This window comes from Aricia agestis, chromosome 5, assembly GCF_905147365.1.
Source record: "Aricia agestis chromosome 5, ilAriAges1.1, whole genome shotgun sequence".
NCBI classification, from domain to species: domain Eukaryota; kingdom Metazoa; phylum Arthropoda; class Insecta; order Lepidoptera; family Lycaenidae; genus Aricia; species Aricia agestis.
This window is the reverse complement of record NC_056410.1, coordinates 11085938-11107611: the sequence shown is the minus strand read 5'-3', so window position 1 is coordinate 11107611 and position 21674 is coordinate 11085938. Positions and strand designations below refer to the sequence as shown.

Sequence of the window (21674 nt, the reverse complement as noted above, 5' to 3'; positions counted from 1 at the left end):
TAAATGGTAAGTTTTGCCACATAACTATAATTTTCTATTCATCGTCAAAAATCAAAATACAGTTCGCTGTAAAAGCTTCGGCTTTTAACTTCCAAAACCTGTATGTTACGTTGATATTCGTTTATGATAGTCTATGACGTATTTTGTAATATGCAGCATTTTTTTATTTGAGTACGAATACTACCTACCTGTACATACTCCACGCTCGACTTCGGTACTTATGAATTTTGTCATACTCGTATTAGTCTTATTGCTTCGATAGAGGTACATTCTGCGGTCGCGTGAACATGCGAAAACATCTGGTAGGTAGAGTATGCGTAAGCTCCACAACGATTTTAGGGGAAGGGGTTTATAATACTTATTGTATTATAACCCCTTATATATAAATTCATGAAATATTAAGTGAGGACCACTTAATATTTCATGAATTTTGTAATACAAGCGGTACTGCTATGATAGAGCAGGTACCATACATTTACGCTCGGCGAGAGCACATAGGCGCTTTTTACACGAGATATCCCGGTGGTGGGCAAAGCTCGAGGTCAGGGCTAGGCGATGCGCGGCGGGCGTTGCCCCCGGCGGCTGTTGGCTTGCGGTGCTGGGAGGGTCTTCGCCCGGTCACCGACCCGCGCAAGGCCGCCCGCATCATCCCAGTGGATGAGCCGGTACGGTGCTCGCGAAATCAGAATTCTTAAGCCTCCATAATGGTATCCCCAGCGGAGCCCCTCTGCAAAAAACCTTAACCGTCCCAAGCTACTTATACAGGGTATAACAAAAATGAGTGATAATACTTTAGGGTGTGTACCTGTTCCTTGTAGAGAGTTCACTGTGAAAGTGGCAGCGCTGAAAGATGAAAAAAAATTTATCTTTTGTATGGGCAAAAGCCCGAGCGTCACGAGTTTTCCCATACAAAAGTGAAAAAAAATTTTGGTCTTTCAGCGCTGCTACTTTCACAGTGAACTCTCTACAAGGAACACGTACATACCCTAAAATATTATCACTTATTTTTGTTACACCCTGTAGTACCTACGACCCGTCCAAACTTTAGCACGATTAGCCAGTTCCCTGTTCAGTATTTAAAATTGTCCACATAATAATTGTTTATCTGCTAAAAGTAGGAAATCAAAATACGCCGACCTTGGCTCAGCAGATTCTGTTATTATTACACGGCACGTATAGCGCGGTAGATAATGGAGTGAATTCATAAAACAGGAAAATTGACGCGAAAAATATTCAAATCGTATAAATATCACGTAGTAGGTGTGTAACTTGTTATGAAACTCGATATTAATTAAACAGAATCAAGTAAACGAAGTGAATTGTTTATATTTCAAGTTTATGAAAACGTGACACGAAGGGCAGACGTAGAGACATTTTAGCACGTGATACCAACAAATAGAAGTTTAATCACGTGCGTAAATTTTACAGATTTCTCAACAAAACATTAAGTTTAAATACAGAGGAAAGTTTGTCAAATATAAAAAACACCGACGACAATTTGTTTTTATTTTAATAATAAAATATATTGTAATGTATTAATAAAACAGGAAAATTGAAGCGAAAAATATTTATTATTAAGCGAAATATATTTAATATTTTCAACAAATATTTTAAACTCCACATAACTCACAAAATCGAGTAAATGTAAACAGAAAGAGAAAAATAAGGAAAGCTCTACCTCAGGGGTTCCGAAACTTATTTTGTCTACTGCCCACTTTGACAAAAGATTATGTTTTAGTGCCCCCCTAGTTTTAATTTAAAATGCATCGAGATAAAATAAATCACCCTCCAAGCCTCTACACAACGCCCTATTTTTTTCTGGGTCCCATACCGCCCCCCTGTAGATCTTCAGCGCCCACAAGGTGGCGTTATTGCCCACTTTGGGAAAGGCTGCTCTACCTTCATTTGCAAAACTCTTAATTAAAAAGAAAAAAGAAAATCAAAGAAGATATTGATAAACAGTTCGCCTGGACGCCTGGCAGATGCGAAAAAAGTTAATGTGAATTAGGGAATAGCAAAACATCTGTTACACTTTAGCGTGGCAACGCGTCACGTCGTTCCGCAGGTGCAGTGAATGACTTTATTAACACTTAACCGTATTGTGTGACCACCGACCAGTCAAATGTCCCGTTAGCCGTTGCGAATTAAAGAGATTTTGGTAAAAAGTTCCAAAAAAAGTCAGTACCGGGTCGGCGGGTAGCGAGGACGTCGCTCGTCACTCATGCAACGGTCGTTCTAATTTTTTATAATACATGCCTACTTCATTTGATATTTAATACGCTTGACTCATAGGAGGCACCGACTAGTATAATCTATATATTAATACGTGAGAGAAAAACTTTGTAACCCTTTTTACGAAAAATGGGGAAACGTAGGTGCATGAAATTTCGCACAGTTATAGTTTATATGGTGAAGGAGTGCATCGAGCTAATATTATTTTAAAATTATGCTTTTATCGTATATATTTTTAACAAATTAAACGTTACACATACTACGACACTACTACTAGGAAAAATGACAGATTTTTGAGTGACAAGCCTATACATACGAATTATACTCTTTTATTTATGGTTGAAGTCTGCTGACAACAAGTTGACAAATTGAAAATGTTTTTTTTTAAATTTAATTTTAGATACTATAAAACAATGCGTAAACGGCCAGTCTGAGATCATCTGAGTCCCAGAGACAAGAATTGAAAAAAACTATGATGAAGTATTTAATACAAAATATAGGTAGTAGTCCTAATGTCGTTGCAAGTAAGGTCGAATTTCGACCATTGGGCGATCTCTAGTAATATTAAACACGGATATTTAAATACCGCGGTGACTTACAGTCTCGACGAAACTCGTTGAAGTTACGATACATTTCCTACAGATATGTCAACGAGTGCCATTTACAGGCAACAAACGCGACGGCGGCAAATCGTTGCAATTATCAAATTATCAATCAATTTGAATTCAAAATCCGAGAACAAGACCTCATCCTATGGGCTTTGACACACGCGCGCAGAATGTCCACGCTCGGCTCGCTTCCTTGTTGTTTCGTATTAACACAATCACCGCATTACATACGTAACATTTCAATATCACATTCTCTATCTTGTTGAGGTATGGACTACCCATACTTACATACTAATAGTATGAATGAAGAAAATGTGCCTATTTGTCTTATTTCTACATACATCTCTGAACCGATTATGATGAAATTCGATATGGAGACACTTTTAATTTCTTTTAATTCCCTTAAAACTGTCATAGAATACAAAACTTTCCTGGAAAATGAACGATTCCCGCAGTCCGCACTATAAATAAATTTGTGTGAACAAAGTTGTGGGCAATATCTAGCTATTATTGTGGACATTATCAACTGCACTTACGGAATAGAAAGTAGTAAGTGGAGATACAAGACGGCATTAATTAATGATTTGTTATCTAAAGTATACATCCATTGTCTATACTGTATATTGTCCATAGGTATACCGAGTTAACGATCCGCGACGGTAAGCCGCTTTGTTTGACTATACATATGACTTCAACGCGTTCTTACACCCTGTCCGCAGGAAGTATAGCGCAAATCGACTAGGGCGAATATTTGAGAGAGACTAAATTCATGTCTTCGAAGTTGGGTTCAAAACACCTTCGTAAATTTGATGTAACATTACACATTTCAATGTCTAATTAACTTACGAAAATGCTGCTAAAACTATTTGAAAGTAGAGTTAATATTTCAAAAGTTATTATAAAAAAAGTACCAAATTATGAAATTTTTGCGTGTCGTTTCGATACTGCCACTTACAATTTATTATTTATAAAAAAAAATGAGCTAGAAAGGATTAAAAATTTAATGTTAATTTTAAGATAAAGAACTAATAAACTATCCGATACCAACAAATAACACATCAACTTACATTAAATAACTAAAAATTATATTTTTAAAATGTTCATAAAATTCGCGTCATTGTCCTGCGCATTGTTTGTTTTGAATGCCTTGCCGATATACTCAACGTGACGGGTTGAAACCTATTTTGCGATAAAATCTGCTGGCTCACTTTATTTGATCGCAGTGCTTTGGTGTGGATAGAGGTCTTCGTTTTATGCAGGTGAGTCTTTGAAATACGTTGTACAAAAATTTCCAAATAAGACGTCATTTACATTTCTCGATGTGTGCCAATATTTGTCTGTTTTTCACTACTTTTTTTTATACCAAGTTATAAAGGCCCGCAACATTTCTAAGTTCTTAATAATTTTCTTAGTTTTCTTTATATCAATACTTAATTATAAACGAATTTAGTGAATTCCTCATTTTCCTGAACGTCTTTTTCCTGAATAGGTCATTTTTTTTATAAAATGAGGGGGAAAACGAGCAAACGGGTCACCTGATGGAAAGCAACTACCGTCGCCCATGGACACTCGCAACATCAGAAGAGCTGCAGGTGCGTTGCCGGCCTTTTAAGAGGGAATACGTTCTCTTCTTGAAGGTTTGCAGGTCGTATAGGCCCGGAAAAGCTGCTGGACAGTTCGTTCCAGAGTTTTACAGTGCGCGGCAGAAAGTTACGCGAGAAACGCACCGTGAAAGACTGCCACTCATCAAGGTGATGAGAATGGTATATTTTTCGCGTGGGACGATGGCGAAAAGTTGCAGGTGGTATGATTCCGAACAATTCTTCAAAGCGCCCCCGTAATACAACCGTTAGAGGATGCAGAATGAAGCTACACCTCGGCGTAATTCCAAGGGGTCCAAGCTGTTTGAAACACCATGGCAGTTAACAATTCGAGCGGCCCTTCGTTGGATACGATCCAGAGGGAGCAGTTGGTATTTTGGCGCCCCTGCCCAGAGGTGAGAACAATATTCCATATGAGGCCGAACCTGCGCCTTGTAAAGTTGTAGGCGTTGGTCCGGACTGAAGTACTGTCTCGTTTGCATTTTGCAATGTAATGGTCATCGCACATTTCTCAGCTCGCACGCGCCGAACGCGCCGCATTTTAGAATTCGTTTTATTCAATAATGTGACACCTCGCACATTCGTCCGCAGTCCACACACGCGCGACAATCGTGTGCTATGCGGTGCGTTCGACGCGTACAGCGCGTACGGTGCTGACAAAATATGTGCAATCAACTTAAACCATGCGCGAGCTCCGTGGACTTCTTATAAAATGTTGCGGTAAGTCATAATATTTGCCTTATCATTCGATACCTCTGAGTTTGAATAATGTTATGGTAGGTGTCTAGAATCTAGAGGTATATTCTTGTCGCACTACGCATACCCACCAGGGCCCCTTTAATTTTGCCGCCCCTATGTACGAACTCTGACAAACTCCATCCTAGGACGCCATAGGACGCTGCCGCCCATAGGCCATGGCCTATACTGCCTATACATAAATCCAGAGACCCACCTGTGTGAAGCACCAGTTCTCGGCGACGGGCGTGTTGCCGTCGTGCAGCGGGCTGGGCACGCGGGTGACCGCCATGCCGCCGGCGTTGGACGTCACCCGCGCCGACTGTGGGGCGGGCGCGCCGCCCACTCCGCCGCCGCCGCACTCGCTGCCTGAAGCGAGCCTGAAACATCACAGGATACGGTCATACAACGAATTACAACTCTTTAATCTAATATTATGTTATTGGATATACAGAAGGTTCTTGTGCAAGGAGATCGTTTTAATAAACTATTACGTCTACTCGATACCTTAGAGGTGTAATATGTCAATATTCGTCAAGCGTATCTTGAGAGAGGATACGATTGAGGAATGGGACAGGAGATATGAAATGGGAGGGACGGCCGGAGTCACGAAGCTCTTTTTCCCAAGTGATGCTGCTGCATATAGGATTGTCAAAAAGATAGACATAACACACCACACACCACAGATTCTGACCGGACACGGCGGATTTGCCTTCTGCTTGCATAGATTCAAGTTGAAGGACGATCCGTCGTGCCTGTGTCAGCCAGGAGTTGAGGAGACGGTTCCTCACTTAAGAGATGTTAGATAATAACGTAACGTGAGAATTGTGAAGTAAAGAAGTCATTCCTCAATATTATGGTGAGTTGATGTACAGTTAGTACGAACATTTCGCAAAAATGTTGGCTATTTTTGGCTACGGTGTGCAGTACTTTATAATTTCACCAAAATTTTGTGTGAATAAAGTTTGGGAGTAGTAGCAGATTAATAATTATTATTTGTAGAGGATATTTCTTGTCCAATGGCAGTGAATATTGGAGACGTATTTGGCTAGAAATGTTTTAATAAGTGCCTACTTAACTTTGACATTTTAGTTTTGCCAACAAGGGCAGAGCAGCACTAGACTCACAAACGACGAAAAACATTAAAGCCAAAAGTATAACCAAATTCGCTTGAAAGATTGCAAAATAGCATTTATTAAGTCGTAACATAAATGTAACAAACCTATTACCCAAATCTACGTTCACAGTTAAAGCATCCTAAAACTGGGACACTAACAAAATTTTGTTCCAGTACGTGCACACGCCGCTTTCAATTGCAGCGATTTTGTTGTCGGCTCGGAGTTCGGACGCCTTAATAAGGGCCTGTTTCACCACTTCTTGATAAAGTGCCGGATAGGCTATCCACAACTTATTTGACTGATCTCCATTCTCTATCTGTCAAGTTAAGTGGTCGATAGCCTATCTGGCACTTATCAGGAAGTGGTGAAACAGACCCTAAGCATAGTTTTTGCTTTTGGGTTTCGGTGCCATCCATATGTCGAGACTTGAGACTCGCGACTCAAGAACATGTCAAAGTGGAACGCGTAAGAAGCGAAATAACGCTTGCGTGACTTTCACAAATTTCGGCTCTATTACCAAATACGCTTTAAAATCTATGTCACCATTAACTTTTAAGGCATTGTATTTATGTTTGTTTCTACTTGATGAGTAGCTAAAAACAGGGTGCAGTTACTGGTTAACCTATAATTTTACTACTTTTACACTTAGTTGTTGATATTTTTTCCTAACCTTTGACTTCTGAATTAGCATGTCTGCTATGGTAGTAAAGTATAAACGTATCAAAATATACAATATTAAAATGATTCAAAGTATGTAGAGTAACTATCGTTTTGGATACTCCCACAGATCAGAGGTCAAAACTCAGAGGGGAAGTGATCATCAACACCTAAATATGAAACAATTTACTTAATTCGAGTGAACCATGACACGACCTACGCATCTGGACAAAACGAGTCACTTATAAAAGTAGGCTACATTAATTTTATTAATCGGTACGACCCAGAAAATAAAGACGTTGAAGGAGAGACAAGTTGACACACTGGCGGTAAATTGGATCCATTGTTAGCGCTCCTTACGTGCAATTCCTACCCACAAAAACGTCAATATTCATTTAAGAATATCCAGTTGCCAGTTGGTGTGTTTTAAGATCTAAAATAAAATTCAAAGGCGAAGCCAAAATATATTGTACGGCGAAAATAAAGAGGAATATTATGCGTTGTTAATTTTTTAGGTCTCTTTATGCTTGAAAGTGATCTGACGGTGACACACGTTATTACCAGCTATTGGACATTATTAGTAGGTTACCCATGCGTCGATATCCCCCTCCAGTGTTGTCCAGCGATCATGTCACATAGTGTAGTCGATAAAAAATAGCAAAAGTTACCAATCATGTAATTCGCTCTTGCACAATTCGAAGCCAAGGTTCGCGCGTTTTGCGGTGATGTCCTATATTTATGATTTTTCCATACGAGCGTATGCCGATAAGATATTCGATAGAAGCGATCGGTTCGAGGTCGGCACACAAAATTGCCACTGTGGCAAGTGGAGCGGCCCGAACGACCTACATACAGTTTCAGCTAACCGCTCCTATTATGATTAACAATGGCTGAAGTGTCCATATCAGTGTTTCCACATACCGATATAAGGTCGGCGCTTCACAGAGGCCATTGAATTGGGATTAACTCTAAAGAACCTTCCGCTCATATATCTGGTCCGAATTTTAAGTTTAGTGGGATGAAAACTGACGGATAGAAGATTACCATCGATTAGAATTTAGAAGCATCTCGTTTATCGAGCTCAATCCTATTATCCTACTTCCTACTAATATTATAAAGGCGAAAGTTTGTTTGGATGTTTGTTACTCTTTCACGCAAAAACTACTGAACGGATTTTAATGAAACTTTACAGTAATATAGCTTATACATCAGAATAACAGATAGGCTACTATTTTAACCGACTTTCAAAATGGGGGAGGTCATATTATGTTCGTTTTTTATGTTCAACGATTACTCTGCCGTTTGTTAACTGATTTTCAAAATTTTTCTTTTGGTATATAGGGTATCATGCCAATTTAGTATTATATTCACAAAAGTGGTGATCTGATGAAGGATCCATAAGTAATCGAGGGAACTCCTCAAAATTTATAGGGAAACGTGTGGTGACTTCGGTTTCGTGAGAAGTATTCTAAGCATATGCTACCAACAAATAAGATTTTGCACCGAGGTATACCTGGTATACCGTGGTTCGGAAGGTGCTGAGACAACTCCTGATTCTTTATAGATACAAGTTTGGGAGTTTCGGCGTTGTTTTAAGAGCGGAAAGCAAATTATGCTACTATGCAAATTACATTCATCACCATCATCACTACCATATTACACTATGCGTCGTCGATTATGAGCCTATTATGACCCTGTTATTGGTACTTTTCAAAGTCTTTTAGATCGAGACTCGAGTTTGTCAAGCGATAATTTAAAAAAATCTATATTAAATATTTTTAACCTGAAGAGTATGTTTGCTTGAACACGCTAATCTCAGGAACTACAGATCCGATTTAAAAACTTATTTCAGTGTTAGATAGCTCATTTATCAAGGCGATTAAGGTTATAGGCCTTATATTATATTATTATATTATATTATCACGCTACGACTAATACGACCGAAGAAACTCAGGAAAATGTGGAAAAATCGGGGGAAATATTAGAAAGTGTTTATCTCACGAACTACTGGAGCATTTTTTATGGCAATATTTGGCACAGAGTAGACTACGTGAAGAGAGTAGGGACATAAGCTATTTTTTATGAAAAATGTACGGTTTCCGTAAAATTCCTAATTTACGCGGGCGAAGCCGCGCGGGCCATCTAGTTAGCTATATTTTACGATATGAAAACTGTAAAGGAAGATGAAAATCGATTACGAGTATCTAGTCTCAGTAAACAGTCAATTTGCATTCGTCATTCAATTCAATATTTAACGGCTGTTAAGCTGGGAACAAATTATCGGACGCATCTATAAGTCGCGGCTGATGGATACGACTTAACAATGTGCACGGTTCATACGGGCATCCGCGGACGAAGGAAGGTTTGTAGGAAAATGAGTCTTCGGATGTTTTTTTTTTTTATGAAATAAGGGGGCAAACGAGCATACGGGTCACCTGATGGAAAGCAACTTCCGTCGCCCATGGACACTCGCAGCATCAGAAGAGCTGCATGTGCGTTGCCGGCCTTTTAAGAGGGAATAGGGTAATAGGGGAGGGTAGGGAAGGGAAGGGAATAGGGGAGGGTAGAAAATCTAATAGGGTAGGGGATTGGGCCTCCGGTAAACTCAGTCACTCAGCGAAACACAGCGCAAGCGCTGTTTCACGCCGGTTTTCTGTGAGAACGTGGTATTTATCCGGCCGAGCCGGCCCATTCGTGCCGAAGCATGGCTCCCCCACGTATAATGTATGGCCAGTCATTTCAGAAAATTGTCCGCCGTCCGCGGATGAGTCCCGCGCCCCGTTCATAATGTCCGCGGATGAAAAACATCAGCTGTTCGGATGTCCGAACGCTATAGGTCGTCAAGGTCGCGGACGCGACCTTGAGCATACGGACATCCGAACACTGATCTGGCTGGCTGGATGCAAAAACATCGCATCTCTGAAGACGTTTCGGGCATAGATTAGTGACCGACCGAAATTTCAGTTTCGGCCAGTTTCAGCCAAAAAATCTAGTTTCGGTTTCGGCCTTAGTTTCGGTATCTGCCAAAATATAGCCGAAACTTTCGGCCCCGCCGAAACTCGAGTGTTCGTAAATTTACGTGCGCCGTGCGTAAACTACGCATACTTTAACTCGTGCTTGCTCGTCGGTATTAAGGCCCCGGCTTAGTTTGCCACCGTCCATTTAACCGTGTTTTGAGGTTATGTTTTGCAAATGAGTGCCAAATCACTAATTAGTATTTATTTTGTTTTTATTAGTACTTCGTTTTATTTTCATTGCATTTTCTAAACTTATTCTTATCGAACATTCGTAGGCCTAGGATCATTTCCATACGTGACACACAGACAGACAACACAATACCTATCCGAGCGCTAACATGACTAAAGTTAAGGGCCTTCCCTACGGAGATTCCGTAATTTACCGTATTTAGAGCCTTATAAAGTGATAATTTTAAAGCTACGAAGTTATAATAAAAATAGCTCCCACACCGGTTTCGGTGACGGTGGCCGGTTTCATTGAAACCAGGCCAACTACGCAGGAGTCATTTTATAGTGCCCAAGTGTGTGCGCAGTACACAAGAGCACTCTCTATTCCTGTACTCATACATACATAATCCAGTGGGACGGTAGACCGGCGGAATAAAAATACAGCATTAATCTTCAGTATATCAATATTACATCTTTTAATCAGTTGGCTAAGTGTCGTCTAGCTGTAGTGTTGAACGTTGCAGTCCACAAGTCGGCTAAACGACGTATAGCCGTGTGATTGATGGCGTTGTTCAGTCAAAGGGCTAGCTGTTTGATTAAACGGCTATTTTAACCAGTGGACTGCGACATGTACATAATATACCTATATTGTTATCATTAATAAAGATTATTATTATTATATTGTTGAATTTTATTTCTAAGCGACAAACGCACGTTTATTTAATATAATAATATTAGGTATGTAACTGTTGGTGAATTACCTGGTGGTGGATGATTTATGACATATTCTTAAAGTGCGATAAGGCTTTAAATGAAAGTGGGCGGGGCGGGGCGGGGATATATTTCTGTCGTCTGGTACCTGTAACACAAGTCCATGTAGATATTATTATTATTGTTACTCGGATAAAAAAAACGGAATATGAGTACTGAAAAGTTTCTGGGGAACATATTCGATTCTAACATTAATAACATTTATTTTAATCCAATTTGGCACTTTCTCTAATGTATTAATAAAATTAAAAAAAGTAAATTTCAGTAAATAATTGTAATTTTAAATGTTATCAAATTTTGGTTTCGGTTTCAGTTTCGGCTGAAAAATCAGTTTTGGTCGGACACTATAGGTAATACAATGCAGAGTTTTGGGTTCATAATATCAGTACTGTCAACTACTGTCATATTATATTTCTTTATGGTTCATAAGCTTTCCGAGGGTGCTTTCTTTTTTTTGGCGGACAACACAGCGCAGCTACCGCTAAATAATCATCCTCACTGTCGCTGCTTGACAATTAACATCTATAGTACCTGAATGGTTGACATGCTTCCCGCTAACAATTTGAAATGACTTGAATGTGTCATGTGGTGTCATGTGCTAAAATCTGACAGAAATTGATGTTTATTACTGCACATGCGGGAAAGCTGCACATGCGCATAAAATGAAACGAATACGACTGAACGTCCGCGGACGAGTCCCTGCGCCCCGCCGTGTCCGCGGATGAAAACACATCTCGCTAGCCAGATTCTTTTAAGACGTCCGAACACTCAAGGTCGCGTCCGCGACTTATGTCAGACAATGTTGCACAGTTTAGTGTATTTTGTATTAACCAGATAGAAACAAGCCGCATCCGAGAAAAACATCCGAGGACAACGTCCGATAATTTGTTCCCAGCTTTAGTTGTGACTTCGATCGTCGCGTTTAAATTATTTTATCGGACATCTTAGACATTGTGTAAAACACTTTGGTAAGATATCCTAAAACCTTTTGATATCGCCAAATAGAGCTAACGGATAAAATGGTGATAAAACAGACGTGTTAAATCAATAAAAGTCCAATAATCTGCTTGTAAGAGTAGCTGGAAACAATTAGGAACATGATACCACATGAAGGGTAGGTACTCGCTACTCACTCATTCTCACTTCGTTGGATTGTCTGTAGTCAGGTAATTGTTCTGATAGTGACAACTGACAACTAACAAGAGTTGTGCGAATAAAATTTATAGGCCAGACTAAATATGGATTTTAATCTTGTGGTTTTAATTACGTTTACGTACGTATAACTATATTATTTTATAATTGTGTAAAAATTGCATCGATTAATGAAAGCCAGAGGAATATGTAAAACGGTTTAGATAAAGTTGATGGGTGAAAATACTTGAATGAACATAATATTATATTTCTTAGAATATACAAAAGTAGTGAAAATTATAACGCACAATATCAAATATCCACCGTCACAGCGTAGATATAGCTTTAATAAACAAAGGATATCATTATTTATGAGATAATGAATGACGATAGACCATAAAACGGAGGATAACAATGTTTTAATTGTAAATAACATATTGCATTGCAAATTATCTGACGACATTATTTAATTATTATTCTTGTAGTATTAGACACGTACGGTGCTTATAGTAGCATTAAACATAATATAGACTTTCAATAAATAAGAGGGCACTACATAATAAAGGCAGATAGACATAAAACTTTGAACAACCTTTGAAAGGTTAGAAAAAGAATACATACGTACTGGAAAAAATTAATAAGCATTCATACTAATAAGTAATAACTTATTATTTAATTATAGCATCGAGTCTACACTCTGCAGAGACGACAAATTTTGTTCACCAGACATTTGCAAATCGCATCAAAAAGTTGAGCATCGAGCAAAAAGCATTAAAAAAGTAAAAACTTTGGTATTAAATGCACAATTTATATGTTTCGGTAAGTCAACAACCGTCTACGAGTGACCGGTCTCCATGGTGCGTTTCTCTGATCTTATTATAGATGTCACCCGACCTGCCGCTATCTCCTTCTATATTTAAAGTTCATCCGACGTCGTTTCATGATATAATTGGATTTAGAATTGAGATCTACTCCACGGCGAGAGTCGAGACAGTGTAAGCCGTGAATAGGGTTATTTTAGATATAAACGATCTCAAAGGCGGAAGCTAACCGAATTATTCTGATCCTATAGATGACGATTCTTGAATGTTTGTGGCATAACAAGCTAACTGACTTATTCTGATTCCATTGAGGAATGTTTATAGCATAAAAAGCTAACTGACTTGTTTTGGTCCTATAGACGACGATTCTTGAACGTTTGATGCCATGCACGAAACAGGGCAATATGCTAAAACTTAAAACACAAATCAATTCAGCGTTATTGTGCCTTAAATAGCGAACAATATAATCAGAATAAATTCTTAATGTAATGAGCCTTTCGAACAATAGGGACGAAATTAGGGCGCAGAACAATAAGTCGGAATAGGTGGACGAGTGTTTTCTTTATGTTTGCAGTGCAGGCGCGCCGGGGGGAGTAACCAAGTGAGCAATGTCCTCTTAACGACGACTGCGTGCTGTGACTCAGACGCCCTGAGGACGACCCGACAATAGGGTCCTCGACTGCGCGCTTGAAGGACGGATTGTTTACCGAGCGGGCCGGCCCTGCGATATACCTATACTGGAGCGATACGCACTATCTAAATTAATATTATACCTAATACTGAAGTTTGTTTGTTACACGGTACACGCATGACGCAAGTCACAAAGATTACTGCTTCGAATTAAAAAAAAATGAGCTGGATAGTCAATTTATGAAGCTGCGACCAATAACAGAAAAGCCTTTAGAGGAAAAGGAGAAAAAAGGGGGAAAATTAGGTACTAATCTTGTATTGAAACGGACGAAGTTGCGGGCAACAGCCAGCACTTTGTAAGCGAGTAATGTATTCGGAGTAACATTGAAATGTCGAGCCAATGTAACTTTTGTCGGAGGCTATTTACCCCTACTGCATTAATATCACATTTAATCAGATATTTTATTTTATAACGCTATGCCCTTTTAACGATCGCTTGCCACACATTTTTTCATTTTAATCGTTGTATTTTATCTTAAGTTTTTAAAACTCTACATAATACGTGTGAAGTGTTTGTCCGGTCAGTATCTCGCGGTGCCGAGGACCTAGTTTACTTTAACAAGCCTTGATATTTTTGATTATATCAACCTAATTTTGTTTGTGGTCTGCTCCAGCAATCTACTCTGTACCAGATAACCGACGTTGATAATAAACCACTTAACCGTAGTCGAGGTCACAATTTAACGTCTCACACTACACAAAAGAACGAAGATTAAAGAAGTCGCTCGTAGACCGTTTAAGGTAAATAGAAAAATTGGCATTACACTCTATTGTGTTCATACTTAAAATCATCAATTGGATACATAATACAATTAAAACGAAGCGTCCCCTGCTGTTTAATATTATTAAACTATGAAAATGTAATGAATTCGCTGGAGGAGCTTAAAAGTTCTTTTTGAGAAATTGATGCAGAGATATTTACTTCAATAGCTATGCCGATATTATTTAAAAGTCAATGTACATTTTCTCTTTTCTTCAAAACGCAGAATGAAGGCTTCTTGCTCTGCGCCAAGTATCGATCTTGACAGCCTCAATGCAGCAGCTCTATTGGATATCCATATTATTAATATTATTAGAAGCCGCCTTTTAAAGTCACCTTTAGCTGACTACCTCCCTTAATTTGATTCTATATCAGCGTGGCAGGGGCATTTGTTACATGTTACGTTATAAGAACATTAGGTTCCTTTATTTATTAAAAAAACAGACACATTAAGGAAAATTTTCTATATATTTTCCTAACGTCGCGTCGGGGACTAAAAAAGTTCACTTTTAACATTGACAAAATACCCGAGAGCAATTCCAAGAAGAATTCCAAGTTTGTAAGTAATCTAATTGTCCTTATTTTATTCACGAAAGGACCATTTTTCACTGTCGTCTTGGTCACATCGGAATCCTCGGTCGGACGCAATTTACAAAGGATTTCGCTCTCCGCTCGCGTTACCTACGACTTGTGTGCAAATCTGTATAAAACAACTAATGCATTTTACATTAGGCTCCGAGCCAAATTATCGAGTATTTTAAATTCTAAAAATAAATTAATCGATATACTTATTGTCGGTTAAATTGAACAATGAACTGAAAATCCATTCTTTTGAGATTGCAAGACTTACATAGCAGTAACCATCAATAAGTTAGTAGGTATAATAGTAGCATGTAATAATGGCGGAAAATAACCTGTATGGAATCTTCTACAATTTCGATATAGATTATGATCCCTTCGCTCGTAGCCCTATGGTTAGACTGTAATCGGGCTAATTGTAGAGAACGATACGAAGGGCAGTAATAAAGCATGCCCTTAGAAACTTTATGTTCCTGTCGTTACAGCAAACAAGACCGAAATGCATTCACATACTTCAGCCGTTGGTTACATTCGTACTTTCCTACAACCACGACAGTAAAACTACTTTTAAATACATTTATAAATAACATATTATTATGTATATAATATAAAGTGATATATAATAGCACAGGCAGTAGGTACACTTGTTTACATAAGTGACGCGTCGAGCAAACTCATGATCCGCCCAAGGCTACGACAGTCGTCATGTATTGGCGGTCCGTGATAATTTGTAACAATAACGTTTCAATGTCAAAAATATACTTCCACCTTATGTTAATTGTGTAAAGTGGTAATTGCGAATCTTTATTAGATAGTAGGAAGCAGTTTTATAGTAAAGAACAAAACGAACGGAGAACTCAAGAAACTAAGTGGCTAGATGCTACTTCAGTTCAGGATTTGTTTTAACTTTTTGAAGTTCTCTACATATATTCTTAAAAGAAGCACACATCATATAGTATGGGAGCCCTGGAACATTTTTTTATTACTAAGCTATCAAGCAAATTTTTTGTGAGTAGCTTCATTTTGATAAGACGAACAACATTTTTATTTGTGAAAAATTTCAAAAGTGGTAGCTAACAGAAATAGAAAGGATTTCATACTTTGAATTGATGGTCCTGAAATATGGACTGTTTTATTTATAGGAAAATGTTAGTCTTAAATTAAATGACTATTAATCTATCAATATTCAAAAAATAAGCTCGTTAGGGTTCCGTTATAGGGTTCTGTAATCAACAAAACTTGGTTGACTACTGAACCCTAAAACGGAACCCTAACAAGCAGATTTTTACCGACTTCCAAAAAGGAGGAGGTTATACGTTCGGCTGTATGTATATTTTTTTTTTGTATGTTCAACGATAACTCAGCCGTTTGTGATCCGATTTTCGAAATTCTTTTTGTGTTGTATAGGGTTTAACTCGAATTTGTTACCATGTTCATAAAAGTGGTGATCTGATGATGGGATCTTGGAGGAATCGAGGGGACTCCTTGAAATTTGTATGGAAACATATAGTGATTTCAATTTTTTCTGAAGCATTCCAGGTAAATGCTACCAAAAAGTAAGATTTCGCACCAGGTTATACCCTGGATCCGAAGGTACCCAACAGAACTTTTGAATCCTTATAGATACAGGTTCGGGGGTTTCGGCGTTGTTTAAACAACTGAAAGCATAAGCCAACACATCAATTTATTTGATCATCATCATTAAAATCATAATTATGCCATGGGTCATCACATTATGACCCAATTATTGATGCTTTTCGTGATATTTTGCATCGAAGCAGATGTTTTGATGATTATTTCGCTGTTTGTGGACCGATTTTCAAAATTCTTGTGTTGTTGCATAGGGTATAATCTTGATTTTGCATAATAGCCGATATTCAAATAATGAAGACTGTAGTATGTACAGAAATAGTTGAGATTTAGACGAATTCTGAAAAAGGCACTATTATAGAGTAAGAGTTATTTAATACTTTTTAGTTCATTATTATTGTTTTTACCTTGGAAGTCGGTTTTAATTTTTTGTTAAAAATAATAATTTGTATATTGATAGGTTAATAGTTATTTGATTTAAGAGTAACATTGTCCTACAAAAAGAACAATCCATATTTTAGGACCATCAAGTCAAAGTATGAAATCCTTTCTATTTCTGTTAGCTACCACTTTCAAGATTTTTCGCAAATAAAATGTTGATCGTCTTATCAAAATGAACTATGAAGCTACTCACAAAAAATTTGCTTGATAGTTACCAAAAAAAAAAAATTCTACGGCTCCCGTACTATTATAGAATTATTAAATTATTAAATTATACATTATGAAATTACTTTCTGATCAATAGCCAAATACACTGTTTTATGACTGTTGAGTGCAAAACAATAATAATTAGAAATTCTCTTAAATACACTCAATAAAGGGACTGGTTTTGACTGTGAAAACATTTCAAAATTTCTTTTTAATGCAAATGCGCAGTCAATGTTTTTAAAGGAATATGAAATTTTAACGATAGCAATCATTAACCATGCTTTCACCTCGTAAAAAATTCGGATTAAGCTCATTTGATGTTACGTAAATCGTAATGGCATATTTTGATGCTCAAGCACAGAATATAATATATTAGTTGGCTCTAGTAAGTAAAACATATTATGTATGTTATTTTAAAAAATAGTCAATATCGATCAATTACACATTACTCGTTTTTATTGTGCAGTGACTATCGTATTTCATCACTTAGGGCCTGTTTCACCCTTCCTGATAAGTGCCGGATAGACTATACACCACTTAACTTGACAGATAGAGTATGGAGAAACTCTATCTGTCAAGTTAAGTTGTGGATAGCCTATCCGGCACATATCAGGAAGTGGTGATACAGGCCCTTAATGTTATAGGACATCTATTTACTGCTATACATAATAAAATATTACTTGAATATCTTACACGGTGTAGGTAGACAACGCTGTACTTAGTAATTTGGAATAAATAGAATAACGCAGTAATTAAAAGCAAACGTACGAAGGACGGCCAGCGCGATGTGGCTCGTGTCATCAGACAAACAACGGAGCTATTTGCACGGGCCGGGACACAAGGTGACCGCGCCTTTTGTGTGCCGACTATTGTTACTGTAATAATATTATAGCTAGCATCACACAAGGTCCAGAAATGGATAACACTTGGCTAGTCGCTTGTTCAATAGCAAAATAGAAAAGTTCTCTCATCACCAAAGATGAGACAAAGAGGAATAGTAGAGTAGAGCAGATGAGTCGTTCTATAACATTTAATCGTTGAGTCATAAGTTTGGTGTATTTATTATTCATATCAGCAAAAATGAAGTCAGATAAAATTTCTAGAAACCTTAAATGTTTATTGCCAGAGTACCTACCGCTAAATACGATTGATTACCATCTAAAACAGCTCCAAATGTTACACCAGTTACAATAACAACGCATTTAGTTAAATCATTATCAACTGATCACGAGGAAGTGATGACATAATCTAATAACGGTATCTGAGAGCGTTGTTTATCGCGTATCGCCGTATCGTGGTGCGGGCCTTATCGACCACGGAATTGATAAAACACCAAATTCTAATGTAATAAACCTTCACGTATCCGAATACCCTTGATTGATATTATTTCGAGTCGCAATCGTCGAAGTGACATCATGCGAGCGCGGCGTTGAGGAAATAGATCTGAAATATCCAACACCGTCGAGAAGTATGTTAAGAAGCTCCGGCCTCGGGTGGAGCTAGCGGCTAGAGATCGGCGAACACAGCGAGGAGTACGCCGCTAGTCGCTACGTCACGACCTTCATGGGCTGGTGAATGACGTCCGTGCACACGCCTACCGCCGCGCTAGCACGTGGTGCGTGTATTCTCGGAGCTGCGGCGCCGCTCCTGGCTCTTTGCGGAAGGGATCTTGAGATAAATTATACGAAAGCAACGCAAGGGCACCCGCTATCCGAACCTTAAACTAGTACTGTTAATACCAAAAGAATACGTACTTTATCCAAGACGAGCGCACGCTTTGCTGATTATACCTAGAAAGCAAAGATGCAAATACAAAACTCGTGTTTAGTGGCACATGTATAGTATCGTTACGGCTAGGTGATGATAGGTCTAACCCCTATGGCTCGAGAGCATAATGGTCGCGGCAGTTTCGAGCGAGGATAACATTAAGACGGAAGTGGATGTGGCGAGGCCGAGGACGCGGGGCAGTTCACGAGCAGGCTCGCAAACGGTTTAGGGAGTGATATGCGATAGCCTTATACACGCTGAAAACTAGATGGCTAATTTAATAATTACACACGCTACCTTGCTGTATCTCGGCGATTATAGTGAGGTCGTTATTCAGCGGAGACGATGTAAAGCGGAGCTTAGCACAGTCGCGAGCGCGACACAAAGAGCGGGAGTCAGCGCGAGGCGGTTGCGCAACGCTCCGCCTGATATTCGTGAGCGGTTCGGCGCGAGGCCGCCCGCCCCTCACACCAGGAATTAATACGAGATCCCCAATTCCCTAGCAAACACACGCAACTATGTATGTCACCCAATTTTACTACCCGTTTTAAACCTCTAGCGGCCCCCGATCTATTATTTTAAATTATAAAGCCATCCTTAAATCGTGTTACGACGGCACGCGAGAACTAGATACGAATAAGGTCGAGAAGCGTTACCAGAAAAGAGGTCGATGGTAAATAAGGGCAAGTAAGAATGTCAATTCGCGCGGCTCTCGATAGTAATCCGGCCGAAAGTAAGCCCGAAACGGATAAAGAGTTCGTTTGGCAATCCGTTTTGGAAAGTATTCGATAATGTAACGTAAAGGTATTCGTCTATGTGGGACAGATGAATTTATAAATCAAACAAGAAACTGTGCCACCTCGGCCCTATTGCAAGACGTCCGATACTTAATTGCGACATTATTATGCACGAAGAAAAATTTGCTATTAACGCGTACGATGGAAAAGTCATAAGGAAGCGAGAAGGATCAATAAATAATTCGGTAACGAGAAGGCCGAGCGATGTTTGGCCTCAAGCTTTATTGGCTTATGAATAGACGACTACGATTGGCGAGACCTTGAATTTAAGCTAATATAAATTAAATGACCCCCACTTCCTCGTACGCGAGGGCCATCGTTCATCAGTCATCGCTAGCAATAGGAGCGCGGTTAAATCTACGTGTAAAAATCGCTCGCTAAAGGTGTAACAACTATCAACATGATCATCGTGCAACCGAATATCAAGTGATACCAAACTTTGTGCATGGAAAACTCACCGCTTCAATTATATCGACTCTATGACGTAGAGTTCTGACCTAGCAACAAGAGCGCGTTAGTTGTTAGAGTTTATGAAGCCTATAATAATATATTATAATTTCGCTGAGTATACGCGTCGATTGTGCATTACACGGCATACGCTGTCAGCGAACAGCGGGCATCGAGAACGCGACCCGGTTCGCGATCGAGAAAGCATCTACAAAACTCGGTTGAGGCCGCGCATACGGCATAAGGCAAAGAGGACGCGCGCCTCGAAACGTATCAATCTTTAAACATTAATACATACAACATGCGAGCCTTTTCGTATGCATATTTCCCGACAAACTGAAGTGACCTTTATAGGATTTAGCCAATGCTAAAATGGCAAACCTCGAAATACGAGGTTTTTATTACTTCCGCGTTGTATTAATATTTGTTATGTAACGTTCTGTACCGACTCTACGTAGATCGTCTTCGTAAACTTTAACGTCATTCGAAGTGGTATTTCTCGTCGTCCGAAATGTCTACTGCCTAGTTATTAAAATAAAATCGGTAGCTCGCCGAAAGGAGGCCATAGTCGCCGCTTGCGTAACATGCGTTAAATTCAACTCTACTGAATTTTTAATTTCATAAATATACTTTTTACATGGGTCTTTGTCTACTCGTTGGTAAAATCTGTCCTATATTGTAATAAGAATCTAATTAGAATCATCGGAGCGCTACACAACAGAAAAACTCTTCATGTAGCAACAAAACGGGGTCAAATTTGACATCGTAATGCATTTGACCTACATGAATGAGTGGCGTTATGAAAAAATTTAGAAAAATAACTTTGGCTTTTAATTTACTCAATATAAATAGCTTTATGTATCTACAATTGCGGAAATATGGGTTTCGGTTTTGTTACCTGTATTGACATAATTAAATTACTGATGAATATATATATATATATATATATATATATATATATATATATATATATATATATATATATATATATATATATATATATATATATATATAATTGGAATCTCGGAATCGGCTCCAACGATTTTCATGAAATTTAGTATATAGGGGGTTTGGGGGGCATTAAATCGATCTAGCTAGGAATCATTTTTAGAAAATGTCATTTTATTCGTGTTTTATCGAATACTCGGTCAAATAGCTAGTTATTGTTTATGTGTCCTTAGACCCTAAGAACATTGGAAAGACAAAAGTTTTCAAAAACGTGTCTGTGTTAAGAAATACATGACCCTAAAAGGCCGGTAGTGGCTACGTAGTTTATTTTAGTGCTTGCGACTCAACTACTACGTGAAATTTTAATGGTTTTTTTCCCGCAGTAAAATCCTATCTTATTAGTACCTACGCCCTTTCTTGGGACTCAAAGTATTTCCAATCCTACTGCCATTAAAACGGTCAAAGCGTAAAAAAGTTACATATAAAGATAGACAGACCTAGCCCTAACTAGAAATGAAGTAGCTCCTAGCGACTATACTAAAAATAGTAGGGATTTTATAGGGAACGATGACGTGCGTGTATCTCGATA

At 38.6% G+C, this 21674-nt stretch overlaps 1 protein-coding gene across 5 annotated transcripts in view; it reads right to left on the bottom strand.

The window, feature by feature from the left end:
* LOC121726857 (protein roadkill) overlaps nucleotides 1–21674 on the bottom strand; it is a 60360-nt gene that overhangs the window by 11865 nt on the left and 26821 nt on the right. For 3 of the 5 annotated variants that reach the window (XM_042114464.1, XM_042114465.1, XM_042114463.1), the window contains one exon: nucleotides 5394–5556. In XM_042114464.1, the coding sequence (XP_041970398.1) occupies nucleotides 5394–5468 (75 nt within the window). In that variant the 5' untranslated portion in view covers nucleotides 5469–5556. Of the gene's footprint in view, nucleotides 1–5393; nucleotides 5557–18880; nucleotides 18917–21674 lie in introns of all 5 variants that reach the window. The other 2 variants (XM_042114466.1, XM_042114461.1) reach the window with 1 other exon arrangement.